Source organism: Pristis pectinata, chromosome 2 (assembly GCF_009764475.1).
Source record: "Pristis pectinata isolate sPriPec2 chromosome 2, sPriPec2.1.pri, whole genome shotgun sequence".
Classification (NCBI taxonomy): domain Eukaryota; kingdom Metazoa; phylum Chordata; class Chondrichthyes; order Rhinopristiformes; family Pristidae; genus Pristis; species Pristis pectinata.
The window spans coordinates 68,891,937-68,909,473 of NC_067406.1; the positions used below are offsets into that span (position 1 = coordinate 68,891,937).

The 17,537-nt window shown below is 42.6% G+C and overlaps 1 protein-coding gene across 4 annotated transcripts in view; it reads right to left on the reverse strand.

Moving 5' to 3' along the window:
• The window catches only part of wdr19 (WD repeat domain 19), an 89,141-nt gene that overhangs the window by 62,530 nt on the left and 9,074 nt on the right, over window positions 1-17,537 (reverse strand). For all 4 annotated transcript variants that reach the window (XM_052032482.1, XM_052032489.1, XM_052032475.1 and 1 more), the window contains exons 3-11: window positions 17,378-17,443; window positions 16,954-17,079; window positions 13,554-13,669; window positions 12,028-12,143; window positions 6,823-6,903; window positions 5,593-5,705; window positions 4,744-4,917; window positions 2,143-2,213; window positions 1,017-1,189 (exon numbers count right to left, since the gene is read on the reverse strand). In XM_052032482.1, the coding sequence (XP_051888442.1) occupies window positions 1,017-1,189; window positions 2,143-2,213; window positions 4,744-4,917; window positions 5,593-5,705; window positions 6,823-6,903; window positions 12,028-12,143; window positions 13,554-13,669; window positions 16,954-17,079; window positions 17,378-17,443 (1,036 nt within the window). The remainder of the gene's footprint in view (window positions 1-1,016; window positions 1,190-2,142; window positions 2,214-4,743; window positions 4,918-5,592; window positions 5,706-6,822; window positions 6,904-12,027; window positions 12,144-13,553; window positions 13,670-16,953; window positions 17,080-17,377; window positions 17,444-17,537) is intronic.

A 17,537-nucleotide genomic window follows, 5' to 3' on the forward strand; every position in this document is an offset into this window, starting at 1 on the left:
CTTTCTTGCTCAGTGAGATTAACTTACTCAAACATATTGAGCCAGATTACGAGGGACTCAGTCTGCACCTCTTGTGCACCATTTGCAGAATGCCTAAGTTTACACTTGCCTTTAGAGGCCATGCAACTCCAATATCCTGCTCACTTTGTTGCTGTAGTTATTAAATGGGCCAGAGCATTCCATGAGTGGCGAGTAGACCACAGGCAGCAGAAACTAAGGCACCACCATGGACCCTCAAATGGTCTTCCTGACGGTTCATATTGTTAGAAGACCTCTTCCACTATTTTTAAATGTCTCTGATGTTCAAAGACATTTAGAAACAGCATTTTAACAAATAATAAAAACATTCATAATGGAGAAACTTACTTACATTCATTCAACTTACATAAAATAATTAAAAACCTTAATTTTAATTCAAACAAGCCTTTACCTTTTTAGTGAATGTTGGTAAACACATTTAAATGATTATAAATGTGATGGGCTGGATACAAAGTGTACCCAGCTCTCAGCTCAGTACATTATAGAATATTCCTGGACTCAATGGGGAATGTAAGGCAGAGCACAAGTTGAGATGCACCTTATGTGTCCATGCTGCAAGCACAGAAAGCAATAACATGTGCACCATAGCTAGATAGCATTCCCATACAGAACCACTAGTTGCCATTAGCATGATCCAGGTCAATAATGTAATAAAGCAGACATTATGATTTTTAATAATGTTAAGCAAATTGATACATTTAATGGTTTGATCTATAACACTTCAATCAAACACTTAACAAATTGTCCTGAATCAGTAATAAAATCACATGCAAGAGCCTGACACTTTTTTCAACTGAATTCATCTAGTTCAAAGTTTTCTTTTGTGAAGTAATGAGAGTGTAAGAAACGATTAGCATCAACTGTTGCAACTTTGATATTATAAATGAAGTACATTTGCAAAGAGTAAATAATCAGTTTCATAACTTTCTTACTGATCTAAAAACTAAATTTCAAAATAATTTTATAAATGCACATACTCCCTCTACATGATTGGCCACTGTGACTTCCAGCAGAGAGGTCAAGAAGGCAATGCGGGTTCCACAAGTATCTCCAAGAATTGGAAGTTTTGTAAGGAAAACATGTAGCGTTCCACGCTGTGTAGATACAGCAAGCAACTGTCCATCATCTGTCCAAGATAGTTGATCCAGACCTGAAAGTTTGATGTTAAAATATGATACATTATATTGTTAGTAACTTAATTAATCTCAGTGATAAATATAATGGGTAAATGCTAATCCAAAACAGGTTTGCTGATTTTATTAATTTTCCAAATGTAAATATAGCCATTCAATTACCAATCCATTTCAGTGAATATGCCCTATACCCGTTTTTTGGTGTTCCTTTTTTGTTATGCCATTCAAACTATGCCCCATTATTAAGTCAGTGTTTATGAGCTGTTAATCATGTTTCTGATTACACTATTATTCAATGAAGGAGTGTACAAAGCTGTACTTGTGTACCTATTGTTGAAGTACTGTGATTCAGCAAAAGACTTGACACCCTAACATATCTCTAATGTTCCAACTGCCCCATACTTGATTCTTCTCCCTATCAGATCATTGATTTAAAATTTATTTTATTGTTTTGCTTAGAGAATTTAATCCTGAATATCATAAACCCCAATTCTAGGGTTGAGACTCTTACATAAGCTTATTGTTGATCACTTACAGGTTGTGTCAGTGACAAGTAACAGAATCATTAGAAGCTGCCAGTGCATCTACATCAGCTGCATGCCACATCTGTGTATGTCTTTTCTTGGCTCCTCTTCCATTTAGCTTTGTATTACTGCTATTCCTGTCTCCTCTCCCTGCCCATCAACCACACCTGTATGCCTCTGTTTATCCTTGCCAGTCAGCTTCTTGTGGTCAAAATTAGAAGCACTCTTTTAGTCCAGTTGAACAACAGCCTGACATGGGTATGATTCTCTGCCGCTGACTATGCAATATACATTAACCTTAGAGTTATTTTTTTCAAGCAAAGGAAAATAACTTGCATTTATATACTGCCTTCAGAATCTCAAAATGCCCTAAAGTATTCCAAAACTAACTCAGTGCTGATACCATTATAATGCAAAGGTTTATCAAACAATTTTTTCAGTATTACCTTTCGTTTCATCATCCAGGTTTATAATAGCATACATTTCTTTCATTTCTGACAGATCATGGATCTTAATGCTGGCAAGAAAATATATTAGCATTATTTTATCAGAAGAGACACCTATTAAAAGAAACAGTATTCTAAATTCAGAAATTTAGACTTTGGTCTCAAGATAAAAGTTATCAAAGACTTGGCTTTAGACATTGAAGCTACTCCAAAGCAATGGGAATATCACAAGACATAAGATAGTAATCTCTGGCCAAGTGCCAATTTATAATCTTCCTCCATTTTGAATTGCAAGCACTATTTTATCTCAATGACATTCAGATATCCACCACTGAGAGTTGTAACCCTCAGTAGCGTGAGGATATCTTTCATTAGCCAAACCCTAGGGGTGTGTATTAGGACAAAGAAAAAAAATCACAGCAGACAAGATAGGTTTCCTAATGTCAGACACTTATGGAATCAGTCAGCTTAAGAAAAGGAATAGAACTGCTCTGAGAAGCTTGCAGGATGGTTACCGCTAGCTATTTCACAAGGGGTATCTGAGAACATCAGACTAAAATGCTCTTACAAAACTTAAGATCTTCCATAAACAGCAAGGGATTTGCCATGTGGTAGCAGATGTACTTCTGGAAGAGAAATATTGTAGAAAATAACTCTTTTGTTTCCTTTAAGATCTGCATTCTATTGGGTTTTGGGCCAATTTCACTACTGAATTCTGATCTGTCCAGGATTCTTCCAGATATTGTCTTTGGTAAGAAAGGTTTTACAGTCAGTGGAATCTTTTTCTAATCTGTTAAATGCCTCTGGTCATATCACTGAGCTAATTACATTAAATGTTACTTTATTTACATTGAGATAAATGTTTGTTACTTTTAAACCCCGACAGTGACATACAGAGACTAAAGAAATTGAATTTGAACAGTTATATTCCTAAATTTGTTTGAGATTGATGAAGATTATTTGCTATATTGCATTTCTACATTTAAAATGTTTTGTACAAAGGCAAATAGATGAAGTTGATTAAGGCAGGTACAATAGTGTCATTTAAGAAGCACTTGGATAGGTACATGGAGGAGTGGGGCTTGGAGGGATATGGGCCGAACGCAGGAAATTGGGACTAAGCTGTGCGGGCACTGTAGTCAGCATGGAATAGTTGGGCTGAAGGGCCTGTAGCCATGCTGTATTGCTCTATGACTCTATGTTCCATTAAGTATCATCATATATTGTGTGAAGATTGCCACAACCATAAACATCAGAATTTCTTTAAAAGTAAAATCCCTTGGCATTTGGGTATATATGTGTGTATGTATATATATCCACATACACACACACACACACACACACACATTATATATATATATATTTAGATAAACACACTTTTAGGCTGATAATAAGCAAAAGGCAAGGGAAATATTGAAAAACCACTCAGAACCATAGCCTAGAAATTCAACCAAGTAGCACTGGTCTTTTCAGCGTTATGCACATAAAATTCTTCCATAGTGGAATACAATTACAGTGGCTTCCATGCCAAATTACACCACTCCAGAAGTTTGATTGGCCATTTGCGGTGATGATTAATTTTCTGTAATATGTAACGATATCATTCTCCTCGCAGTGCTTATTTGGAATGATGCAAGGAGAAATCTGTCCATATCCTTCTGAAGCACACCTGCTATTGAGTAGCCTCAGCCCAACGTGATTTATGGTGTTGCTATCTTGGCAGTGGTGCAATTTATAGTGGCACTTCCTCAACTGATCCAGCTTTGTGCTGGATCTTCCCATATATTTATATCAGGTACTTCCCATATATTTATTTATCCACTCTCATTTGGTGCCCCATTACAATCCCCACAACTTGCTCAGAGCTCACGAATCTTGCTGAATTTCCTCTGGGTATCAATCTCTTGGCCCCAATATCCTAACCTGGCCACTAACTATCACTGAGTCACTAACCTCCATTCAACCTGACAATCAGTCCTAGACTCTATGAACCCCCTCCTGCTAACTCATTAACCCACTCCTCCTGATCTACCCTGTCCTGGATTGGTGATTGAGTCTCAACTAAGTAATGAGCCTGCACCCATCCAGTGATCATATAACCTATTATTACTGAATGCTGGCAGCTGACCTTTGCTCTTACACCACTTCCAATTTGCCAGCTGTCCCTATTCTCACCTTAGACTTACCAGATTTCTTTTGTATGCTCTACAATGGTATAACATGCAAAGAAAAAGCCTTGCAGTAGTCTTAAGGTCTTCAGTAACTAATGCATTTTTAAGTGATGGGCTTATAAATTATAACTTATTTGAATGTTGTGCAATATCAAGTTAAAAAGCCTTGTGGATGCTAATGATTTTCTAGGCATGTGTTGTAGCACAGTGTAGGCTCAAATACTTGAGAGATTTAATTGCAGCTGTACCAATCACCTGGAAATAATTCATTCCTATTTTATATACTTCAAAACTGCATCTTTCAATTGTATCAAGATATTCATATATCTTGGTTTCCTTGGTGATAAAGCATTTTTAACATTATATGTGTGCCATGTGGCCATGGTTAGATTATCTGCTATAAAAAGGTTGAAATAGTAAGTTAACATACCAGTTGTCTCCACAGGAAGCAGCTTTGTTCAGGGATTGAGATATGGCAATACTTGTCAAACTGTCTTTGTGATTATGGGCTTGGAATAGTTCTTGGCCAATCTCACGAATGTGTGTTGAAATTACTACAAAGTAACCTTGAGAAAAGCCAATCATGATATACCCATCTCCATACCTGAAACACAAGGTAGTTGCAGTATTACAAAAAGGAAAAAAAAATAGCCATTCAAAAAATAAAATAAGGAAAGAATAAGTATAAATAGAAAATATATCAACATTTTGCAAGTGGTTTGCACTTGTAATGCATTATACTCAAAAGGTTCTGCTAAAAGACTGTGAATTGTGTTCCATCTTGTGTCACTATTTTTAAACAAATTTGAGAGAAAAGGGAAAAATCAGAATCAGGTTTATTATCACTGACATATATCGTGAAGTTTATTGTTTTGCGGCCACAGTAGAGTGCAGAGACATGAAATTACTATAAATCACCAAATAAATAAATAAATAGTGCCAAAACGAAAAGGAATAACAAAGTAGTGTTCATGGACCATTCAGATATCTGATGGCAGAGGGGAAGAAGCTGTAATTTTACTGTAATTTTATGATTAATTTAGAAAAGGGTACCACATATTTATTGCCAGCATGATAGCGTAGATAACCAGACTAACAAGAAAAGCACAAAATGTTAAAATTATTTAGCAAGCTTTATGTCCTCAAGAAGGTTGGCCAGGCACAGATGAGGGCTCTACAGACTTCAAATAGTACCACCAAATCTGTGGCAATGCAAAAGTGATTATTATGCATTGTCTCTCCCTTTCTATTTCTATTCGTTTAATTAACATAAACTCACCATTTGTAAGATATAATGCTGCCATAGCGTTGCTGGAATGCCAATTCAATAGGGTTATCAGGATCACCCAAATTAAACAGAAAGAGTGTTTTCTTGCCCACAACAACACTGACCTGATAAAAAGACCAGAAAGGTGACAAATTAAATCCACATTACCTTTACAAATGTACTGCTTTGTTGATGAAAGGGGTATTTGAAGATCAATACCTCAGAAGCGGAACAAAACTCAGTGTGCAGAACTGCAGTGATCCCTGCCTATCTGTGTTTCTGAAACATGAACTACATACTACAGGCACTGCAAGTTTGTAGAAAAATACTCCCAACACTGTCTCTGCAAAATCCATCTTGAAGAAATGCAACATGTCCATTGACTCCTGAGAAACCTGGGCCATGACTGCTCAAAGAGGAGCATTTGGGAAATAAAACAAACCAAGTTGTGAGCAGAAGATAATTTTACTGTTCCTCCGATTATAGTGGCAAGGGTCTAGAAATAGGGTTTTTGCCATTGCCTGTTGGCATGACTTACATAAGTTGAGCCAATACCATTGAGACCCATGAAAATAAGCAAAATAACAAAGCTCTTCAGAAGAACCCATTAACAATCACGATTCTGAAATTACTGGGCTGGGGGGTGCAGAATTAAAACTGGAATATAGACAGGTGTCATAAATTCCATCAATTCTGTCTTTTTTATCCATGTAGTGTGTTCTTTTGCCTGAAGAGACAATATATGAAAGTTTTTGATAAAAGTGGTATCAAATGAACTGTTTTCCAGATGGTAATTGTTATCAGTGTAGCAAGGAAAACTTAAAACAAGTTTAAAATCACAAGAAAAGTTGTTATAGAATCATAGTGAGTCTCTTCCAAGGGTGTGCTTGTCTTTGGGAAAAACATTACATTCCTAGATCGACTATCCAGATGTTACCCTGATCCTCTTGGGGCTTCGTGGGACAGACAGTGACGGCCTTCTGCAACTGGTGCAAACTCTCATCTTTCTTCTGTTGACAACCCCACGCCAAGCACTTGGGAGGGAACTGATATCATACCACATTGGAGACCAAAATTCCAACCTCATTACACAGTCAATAGTAAACAAGGGCTCAGTGAATTTTGGCCTCACTAAGTAAAATAACTCTGAGCAGTCTCAATGCATCTTCCTTCCAAAGGCACAGCCTTTCTAGGTGGATAATCCATTTAATACGATAACATTAGATTTTCCTTGGAACACACCGTGCTTTCTCCTATTGATGCCCGTTCATCAGTCTTCATCACTGAGAACTGAACGTCACTTGGCTCTGCTCTCACTGTGGTCTGTTGAAACAAAAATGATGCAGGATAAGCACAATGGAATACACTTAGAACAAAATTGAAAAAAAACAGAAACAGAACTAAATATGAAGAAATCCATAGAAGATAATAGATTTATCTTCAAATACATTGACAGAAAAGGTGGAAAAGACAAGGTTTCAGCTTAGGATTGCACACAGCACTCAGTGAACTGTGGTAGTCTTCACTTGAAATGATGGTTGCCTGGGCAACAGGATTCATTATGTTACTAATTATGTTCAAAATGATCCAACAGAGCAAGTAGCACTTACTGAGTTGTAAAATTTCACACATTTCAAAAATTGACTTTTGTGAAGAGGGTTTTGCCTTGTGTAATATAATTTGGGGCTAGGAGTATGCAAGTTTCTTGATTTGGTTAGCAATTTTGAGGATTACATAGCTAAAGGAATACCTTATAGTTTTGGAGATAGTCATCAGCAACTCTTAAAGAGTTCAGTAAATGGAAAACATTGGATTAGACTGACTCCTGAATTTTCAGAGAAATAATCCAATTATGTCTAATTTGGATCTCCTAAAAGTTCATAACTTGTTCAGATCATTTTAAGTCACACTGTAATTTATACCATATATAGTCTCTAGTTATTATCTTATAACTCCTGTTAGATAAATTTCATTCAAAAATTCTGCAGACGTGATATTGTAGCGACTCACCGCACTGGCATCGAACCGGCTCCCGACATCATGACGTCGTCGGAGGCCCCGATCCAAGATGGCGCGGGGCCCTCCTTCTTCCCCAGCGTTGGGCTGGGAAAGCCCGCGTGCGGGAAGGTCAGGTGACACGCGTGTGACGTCAGCGTGGGAACTGTAGTGCGGGAAGTTTTCGGCTATTAAAGGTGCACCGCGCCCCGGTTGGCATTCGACCTCTGATTTCGAAACCAGCGACTCTGTGTCTTCATTTCGTAGTGTGTAGCTAGCCGCTACATTGGTGACCCCGACGGGCCCAAACGTTTTTGGACCCATGATGCCTGCACAGCAAGAGGTACAGGCAGTAGCCCTTAAACTGCCCACCTTCTGGACCCTCTAGCCCAGTGTCCGGTTTGACCAGGCCGAGGCCCAGTTCCAGGTTTGCCAGATCACCAGGGACGACACCAAGTACTATTACGTGGTGGGCGCCCTCGACCAAGACACCGCTGCCCAGGTCGAGGATTTCATCCAGGCGCCCCCGGAGGAGGAGAAGTACGATAAGTTCAAGACCCTCCTTCTCGAGACTTTCAGCCTTTCCCGACGCTAATGAGCCTCCCGCCTACTCCACCTTGATGGGTTGGGCGACAGACCCCCCTCCGTGCTCATGAATGAGATGTTGGCCCTGGCAGAAGGGCATAAACCCTGCCTGCTGTTTGAGCAGATCTTCCTGGAGCAGTTACCCAACGACATTCACCTGCTCCTGGCGGATGCCGATTTCAGCGAACCCCGGAAGGTGGCCGCCCGGGTGGATGTCCTTTGGCGGGCGAAAAAGGAGAGGGGGGCGTCTGTCGAGCACGTTGCCATGCCACGTACCCAGCGGCCCAGCAGGCCAGACCCGGCGATCGAACGCTCCCCACCCGCCACCAGGTCTGAGACACCGACCAACCAATGGTGTTTCTACCACCAGCGGTGGGGCACTGACGCCCGCAGATGCCGGCCACCATGCAGGTTTCCGGGAAAAGCCAGAGCCAGCCGCTGCTGATGGCTACGGCGGCTGGCCACTCGGATAGCCTCTTGCATGTGTGGGACAGGTGTTCCGAACGTCGGTTCCTAGTGGACACCGGAGCCAAAGTCAGCATCGTGCCTCCCAATGGCCGCGAGACTCACAACTGCACACCAGGACCCGTCCTCAGAGCCGCCAAGGGCAGCGCCATTTGGACCTTTGGCACCTGGTTGGTACACCTCCAGTTTGGCACCTGCAACTTTACTTGGAGGTTCATCCTGGCCGCCGTCACGCAACGACTCCTTGGGGCAGACTTCCTCGTGCCAACAGTCTGCTGGTTGACCTGCGGGGTAAGCGTTTGGTACATGCCAGGACCTTCCAAACATTCTCGTTGGGTGAGGCCAAGCTGCCGGCCCCACACCTCGACTCCGTCACCACATCGACCAACGAGTTTGCCAGGGTCCTGGCAGAGTTCCCGTCCGTACTAATGCCCCAGTTCTCCACCACCTTGCCCAAACACGGTGTTCAGCATCACATCCCCACCCAGGGCCCTCCCCTCCACGCCCGCGCCCGGCAGCTACCCCCAGACAAGCTCCGCCTCGTGAAGGAGGAATTCAAAAAAATGGAGGAGCTGGGGATCATCCGCAGGTCGGACAGCCCATGGGCCTCTCCACTACACATGGTCCCCAAGGCAGCCGGAGGCTGGCGGCCCTGTGGTGATTACCGACGCCTCAACGACATTACTACCCCGGACCGGTACCCCGTGCCGCACATTCAGGACTTTGCTGCCAACCTACATGGGCGGTCCATTTTTTCCAAGGTCAACCTCATCCGCGGGTATCACCAGATCCCGGTGCATCCAGACATTCCGAAGACGGTGCTGATCGCACCTTTCGGCCTCTTTGAATTCGTCCGGATGCCCTTTGGTCTCAAGAACACTGCTCAGTCCTTCCAATGACTCATGGACACGGTCGGGCGTGACCTTGACTTCGCCTTCATATACCTCGACGACATCGTGATCGCCAGCAACAGCCGCCAGAAACATTTCATGCACCTCCACCAACTCTTTTCTCGCCAGAGGGATTTTGGCCTGATCGTCACCCAGCCAAATGCCAATTCGGGCTGGAGACAATCGATTTCCTGGGTCATCGGATCAACAAACACGGCGCCACGCCCCTGCCTGCGAAGGTCGACGCCATCCGCCATTTCGCCAGACCCACCTCCATCAAGGGCCTGCAGGAATTCTTCGGTATGGTAAACTTTTATCACCGGTTCATACCATCTGCGGCCCGCATCATGCACCTGTTGTTCGCTCTCCTGTCAGGCAGAAGCAAGGACATTGTTTGGTCGGAAGAGGCTCACACTGTGTTCGTTGAAACCAAGCAGGCCTTGGCGGACGCGGTCATGTTGGTGCATCCTCGCACGGACTTCCTGACTGCCCTCACGGTCAATGCCTCCAGCACAGCGGTCGGAGGCGTACTAGAACAGCTTATCAAAGGGCGTTAGCAACCGCTGGCATTCTTCAGCAGGCACCTTCGACCACCAGAGCTCAAATATAGCGCCTTCGACCGCGAGCTGTTGGCGTTGTACCTGGCCATCAGACACTTCTGTTACTTCTTGGAGGGCAGGTCGTTTATAGCTTTCACCGACCACAAGCCGTTGACCTTCGCCTTCAACAAGGTCTCAGATCCCTGGTCAGCACGGCAACAGTGGCACCTGTCGTACATCTCAGAGTTCATCACTGACATCCGCCATCTGTCGGGGACAGAGAACGTGGTCGCGGATGCACTGTCACGGCCCACCATCCAGGTTTTGTCCCAGGGGGTGGATTTCGGTGCCTTAGCAGAGGCACAACGAACGGACATGGAGATGCCCAGCTGTCACACCACAGTCTCGGGCCTGCAACTGCAAGACCTTCTGGTAGGCCCCGGTGAGCACAACCTGCTCTGCAATAGCTCCACAGATAGACCCCGCCCCATCGTCCCAGCTGCCTGGCGCAGACGGGTGTTTGATGCCATCCACGGCCTTGCACACCCATCCATCCGGACTACTGTCTGGATGGTGTCAGACAAGTTCGTCTGGCATGGCCTGCGTAAACAGGTTTCCAAATGGGCCCGGTCCTGCACTCACTGCCAGACCTTGAAAGTACAGCAGCACGTCAAGGCCCCCCTGCAGGATTTTCAGCCTACCCACCGGAGGTTCGACCATATCCATGTCGACCTGGTTGGCCCCCTTCCAGTCTCCCGAGGAGCACGGTACCTCCTCACGATTGTCGACCGTTTTACCCGCTGGCCTGAAGCCATTGCCCTCGCAGATAGCTCTGCCCAGTCCTGCGCACGGGCCCTTTTGTCAGCTTGGGTGGCCCGTTTCAGTGTTCCGGCACATATCACTTCAGACAGGGGAATTCAATTCACCTCCGGCCTGTGGTCTGCCATCACCGACTTGTGGGGTTCCCGGATCCACCTCACCACCGCCTATCACCTGCAATCCAATGGGCTGGTGGAGAGGTTCCATTGCCACCTGAAGTCAGCACTTATGGCCTGCCTTAAGGGGCCCAACTGGGTAGACGAACTCCCCTGGGTCCTGCTGGGGATCCGCACCGTGCCAAAAGAGGACCTGCATGCCTCGTCCGCGGAGATGGTCTTCGGAATGCCCTTAGTTGTCCCGGGCAAGTTCCTACCAGCCCCTCGGGGGCCAGAGGAAGGACCTGCTGCAGTGCTCGAGTGGCTTGGAAGCCTGGCCCCGATTCCCACCTCGTGACACGGACAGGTCCTGACCCGTATGCCGACTTCCCTCCAAGACTGTAAGTTTGTCTTCGTCAGGAGGGGCGCGCACCGATCACTGCTGCAACGGCCGTACGAAGGGCCATTCCGGGTCGTCAGGAACAATGGATCTACATTCGTGCTGGACATTGGGGGGCGCGAGGAGGTGTTCGCAGTTGACCGGCTGAAGCCGGCTCATTTAGACTCGGACCAACTCATGCTGGTACAGCGAGCGCGGCGCAGGGGCAGGCCACCCAAGTCATAGTTTATTTAATTCTGGTTTTCGCGATGGTATTGCCGGTTCTGGGGGGGGGGGGGGGGTTATGTAGCGACTCACCGCACTGGCATCGAACCGGCTCCCGACATCGCGACGTCGTCAGAGGCCCCAATCCAAGATGGCGCGGGGCCCTCCTTCTTCCCCAGCGTTGGGCTGGGAAAGCCCGCGCGCGGGAAGGTCAGGTGACCCGCGCGTGATGTCAGCGCGGGAAGTTTTCGGCTATTAAAGGCGCACCGCGCCCCGGTCGGCATTCGACCTCTGATTTCGAAACCAGCGACTCTGTGTCTTCATTTTGTAGTGTGTAGCTAGCCACTACAATATTTTAATATCAAAGTTAACATATTTCAAATCAGTCACTTGTTTTAACATAAAGTCTGAACAGCAATTGGCAAAACGAAACTGTAATGTGTTCTCTCTTTTACCTGCCTAATGGTATCTCCCTCTTGATTGCTAACAGTTATTGCCTTATCTTCACTACCCAATGCCAGCAGGTTCTGGGAACTCCAGCAACCACAAGTGATACGTTTTGTGTGCTTTCCTGAGAGAGAAAATACATATGAAACTATAGATCAAGGAAGTCTAAATTTTTAGAACAAAGTGCAGGAAACAAAACTGTTGCTGACACGTCTGTGCACGTGAAGCACAGAGGGAACTAGCATGCATGGCAATGTCAAATGGTATACAAAACTTATCAAAAACAGAAAATGCTGTTAGCACTCAGCAGATCAAGCTTCTTCAGGGTCAACATTTCAGGTCAAGGATCCTTCATCAACCAATCTTCTACTCAGAGCACTTTCCCATATAATCACAGATGATACAACACCTGACCTTTTATTTATTCCCTTCCAAACCTTTCCTTTTACTGCTCAAATCCCCATGCTTTTGATCAATGCAAACCATCCTCCCTAATGTCTAGCAGCCTAAATGTCCCCACAATCATTTGCTCAATCCAACCCTCCTGGTTTTCTGCTCAAAGTTTTCATCCACCTACCCAACCCCAGCTTCCATCATTGTTCAACCAAAAATTCCATCATCTGCCCAACACAAACTGTGTTCCTGCCCAACATCCATCTAACTCAAACTCCTCTTTCTGACCTGAAATTTTAAATCTGTTTCTCTTCCACAGATGCTATCTGACTTGCTGATATTTTCCAGCATTTTGTTTTCATTTCCTCTTTATGACACTTTGCACATTTCAGCAATCCTTACTCTGCCACCCTCACCACTCTGATACTCTCTATGTTCTACTACTATCACCATCAACCCACCCACATCTCCATTCACAGTAAATCCATTCTCTCACTCAATTCTTCCATGAGAGAAAAACTGAATTAACATTAGAGTTAGATGACCTTTCGTCATAACTGGCACATTCTGATACAAACAGGAAAGGTCAATGGCGAGTCTTAAATGCTGTTGTCTGCGTGGTCAGAAGATGTGATTCTGTTCCTCAAGCTTAGGATGGGCTTCATTGGATCCGTGTAAGAGGTGAAAGATGGAGAGGTCAGAGTGAGAGTTATCACAGTAATTCTCCATCCCACTCTTACACTGACTACTCCTACATTCCTACTCTGTGTTTGAGCAACTTTATTGACCTGAAACATTAACTCTGATTTTCTCTGCACAAATGCTATGTGACCTTTGAGAGATTTTCCTTCAGATTTCCAGCATCTACAGTATTTTTGCTTTTCCCCTCTTAATTTAGAACATTGGCTGAAATCCAGTTCTGTACAAACTTATTCTCCATCCACGAGAGACATCATCCAACCATATATGACAGGAAATTCCAGGTTAAGGGGTGTAAATGTAAATGTTACTCTGGAATTTGATATTAAACAAATAAGAAATATAAATCAGCTTCAGAATAACAAGCTAAATCACTCTGTAAATTTTCAAAAGACATAGTACATAAATGTTATGGATTCAACGTAGGTCACATTGTACTCACCGAGGACCGGGACTTTACGGGAAGTCTGCAAGTTATAAACAAGCAGATTTCCTTTGGTTGTTCCAACAGCAAGTTGTGATCCTGCTTTTGACCACAGCAGAAATGACATCTGGTCTCTGCAAAGATAGATCATAACTAAGAATAATAAATAGACTAAAGGTGAAGTAAAGGGGAATAATCACAGTAAATCCTGCTTCACATGGAAAGAATTGGCACAGAGTTTGCAATAACTTTATGTAGAGGAGAGAAGTTAAATTGTAAGGTTATCATCCAGATAGATCTACTAGATCTGGGTAAATATTACTCATCCAAACCACTAACAAAAAAAAGACTACCAGAAGTCTACCTCCAATATATAAACACCATTGGAACTTAAAATACAATTAACAAAAATAATACATAAAGAATCTGTAATGCAGTCCATTCAACTCATAATGAAGCAGCCCCTAATCCATAGTTAACAAATCTAATTCAACCTCATTTATTCTTATACCTAAATTGAAGTTATGCTACATTAACTACCTTTTGAAATACCAATTAGCTGATTTATCTTTTAAAAGAGAACATCCTGCAACTGATTCAATTGACCGACAGATTATATCAACAATATTAATGATGTTCAAGTTCGTTTTTATTTATTTGGTCTTAATTTCCTGTTGGATATTATATGCAACTTATCATATTGTTTTGAATTCAATTAAAAAATCTCCCCCCTTTCTTTCCCTCCAACCCCCCACACTCAAACCTTCACCTTCAATAGGCCAGATCATGCTGGAGCTATCCCTGCTTTACAATAACCATACTAAATCCCAAAAACAAAGGCCTCACCCTTGCAGTCATTCTGCAAAAGCAGAGTGGGGCATGAGCAGTAAACAGGCATCAGGCCGTACAGCCTGAGGCCTGGCTCATTGAATGCCTTGACAACTTGTGCTGTCAGAAGTCCTTCCCACTGTTTCAGAGACATTTGGAAACAGTGGAAAAAAAATATATATATAAAAATTAAAAACAATACATGTATTTAAAAGCACATTTTACAGAATTCCCCAGACTCAATGGTGAGTCCATGGGCACAGAGTGAGGTCAGAGTAAGCACAAAAGTCCAGAATCCATTGGCACACATACTGCAGCTAGGTGCTGATTCTCTATGGAACTACAGTCTGTCCTAGCTCTCTGCTAGTGCTTTCATATTAGTTAGAAGATTACATGTTCAAGCTTACTCCAGGGCCAGGAATCCAGGATGATGTTTTGGAGCAGTATTAAGGGAGAATTGCATCATTATAGATGCTGCCTTTTGACTATCATGTTAAATCAAAGCTTTCTTTGTACTTTCCAGTTGAAGTAAAATATTCCACAGGACTAATCAATGAGTGCGGGATGCTCAACCAGATATTCAGGGTTCAGATGATTAAATTATATGGGATCCACGGGGAGTTAGTAAGTTGGATATAATTTCAGCTTGGTTATAGAAGACAGAGGGTAACGGTGGAGGGGTGTTTCTCTGATTGGACGTTTGTGACCAGTGGTGTTCCACATGGATCAATGCTGGGACCACTTTTGTTTGTGATATATATAAAAGATCCGGATGAAAATTAATAAAGTTTGCAGATGACATGAAAATTGGTGGAATTGTGGATGGTGAGGAAAGTTGACAAAGGATTCAGCAGGATATAATCAGTTGGAAATTTGGGCAGAGAAATGACAGATTGAGTTTAATCTGGACAAGTGTGAGGTGTTTATTTTGGGAGTTCAAATGCAAGAGAAATTACATTTGAACTCCCAAAATGCCAGGACTCTTAGGAGTATTGATGTACAGAGGGATCTTGGGGTGCAAGTCCATAGCTTCCTGAAAATAGCGACACAGGTGGATAGGGGGTAAAGAAGACATACAGCATGCTTGCTTTCATCAGTTGGAGCACTGAGTATGAATGTTGGGAAACCATGCTGCAACTGTATAAAACTTTAGTCGTCACATTTTGAGTATTGTGTGCAGTTCTAGTCATCACAATAAAGGAAGGATGGGGAGCCTTTGTAGAGGGTGCAGAAGAGGTTAACCAGGATGTTGCCTGGATTGGAGAGTATTAGCTATAAGGAGAGATTGGACAAATTAGAATTGTTTTCATAGCAGCATCAGAGGCTGAGGGATGATGTGATAGACTTGCATGAAATTATGACAAGCATAGAAAACTGAAGATAGTCAGAGAATATAGACTTAAAGTTGAGAGGGAGAAAGTTTAAAGATTTGAGAGGCAAGTTTTTTTTCCTCCCACACAGAGATTGGCAGGTGTCTGGAACGTGCTGCCAGGGAAAGTGGTAGAAGCAAATACGCTAGCAACATGTAAGAGGCACTTAGACAAACACATGGACAGGCAGGGAATAGAGGGATGTAAGACCATGTGCAGGCAGATTGGATTAGTTAGATTGGCATCATGGTTGGCATAGACCTGGTGGGCTGAAGGGCCTGTTCGTGTGCTGTACTGTTCTATGTTCGGAGTCCATTAATCCCTCAACTAACATCATACTAAGATAGCTTTTACCCAATTTTGTATCTAATAATTAGGAATAATTTGGGATCTCCTGCAAGGCTCTTTTCTGCATTGCATACAACACACCAATGTCTTTTGTCTTTGGACATTGGAACTGAGCACGATGCTCAAGCCATGATGTGATAATAACACTTTCTCAAGCATGAGCTTTACTATTTTGGGTATATCCATTGTTGCCATTATGCATTATTGTAATAGAATTATACAACACAGAAGGAAGCCGTTCAACCCACGGTGCCACTGATAGCTTTATGAAAGAGCTATTCAATAACACATACTCCCCCACTCTTCCTGCTGAGCTCAAATTTCTCTTTTTCAGTAATCTACTTGATTAAAGTTATTTTTGAACGTGCTTCCAATATCTTTCATGAAGAGTGCAAAGAAAAAGTTATTTCCAATGGATGAAGAAATCACAACCTGAGGGTACAGATTAAAATGACTGGCAAACAAACTAAAGATGACACAAGGAAAAGCTTTGAGAGTTCAGGATTTGACTTTGTTTTGACACAGAAAGTGGGTAGGTACAGATTCAATAACTGCCGTCAAAGAGAAAAGAATAAATATAGAAACAGCAGGGAACTGGAACAACTGGACAACTTTTTGAAAGAAATGTGTAGATATATTAGGCTGAGTAGTCATTGCTGTGGTGCAAAGTCTGTAACTTTCCACTGGAATACAAGTAATATTATTGGAGAATTTTAGTAATCTTGGATACTTTGATTATTCTCCAGGTGGTCCAGAAAGCCCATTTATGGGTAAAATACTTAAAAAGAACACGTTTTGATCAATGTAACTTTCTAAAAGTGAAGACATTACAAAAAAAAGAACAAAACTAACTTCAGCATTGGTCAACTCACCTCATACCACTGTCCAACTGTGATGTTCTGTGTGTGTTTGCATCCCATAGGTAGATGGTATTTGATTTGTCAGCAATTACAGCCAAGGCATCTCCATCTTTATCCCAATCCATAGAAACACAAATTCTAGGTGACCCAGAGGGAAAAAAATAAATTTATATTCAAGTTTAACTTAACCTTAGAATTTATTTTTCTTTGCCTAGATGTAATTGTTAAAGATTTCTGTTTCTAAAATGTTACATTTTATTTACTGGTGAAGATTAATGATGAATATGCAGTTAAACTGAATTGTAAAAACATCTTGAAAAATTCTCATCTGAGTAATCAAAGAGTAAGTTGGAAAATAATTGCAATAATTTTAATCAGTCTGAGGTATATTGTCTTTATAAGCAGCCATTCAAAATACTATGATTTTTCTTCATACCCTGGAAGATTAATTTCATTCCTTTTGTGCCCATGTCGATCGAAGATCTTCACTGTGTGGTCAGACCTGAGACAAACCAACAAGTCTACAGTAAGTTTTAAAACAATAATATGTGCAAGCTCCTCAAAGATTAAATAACTAGGTCAGCCATGTACTGGCA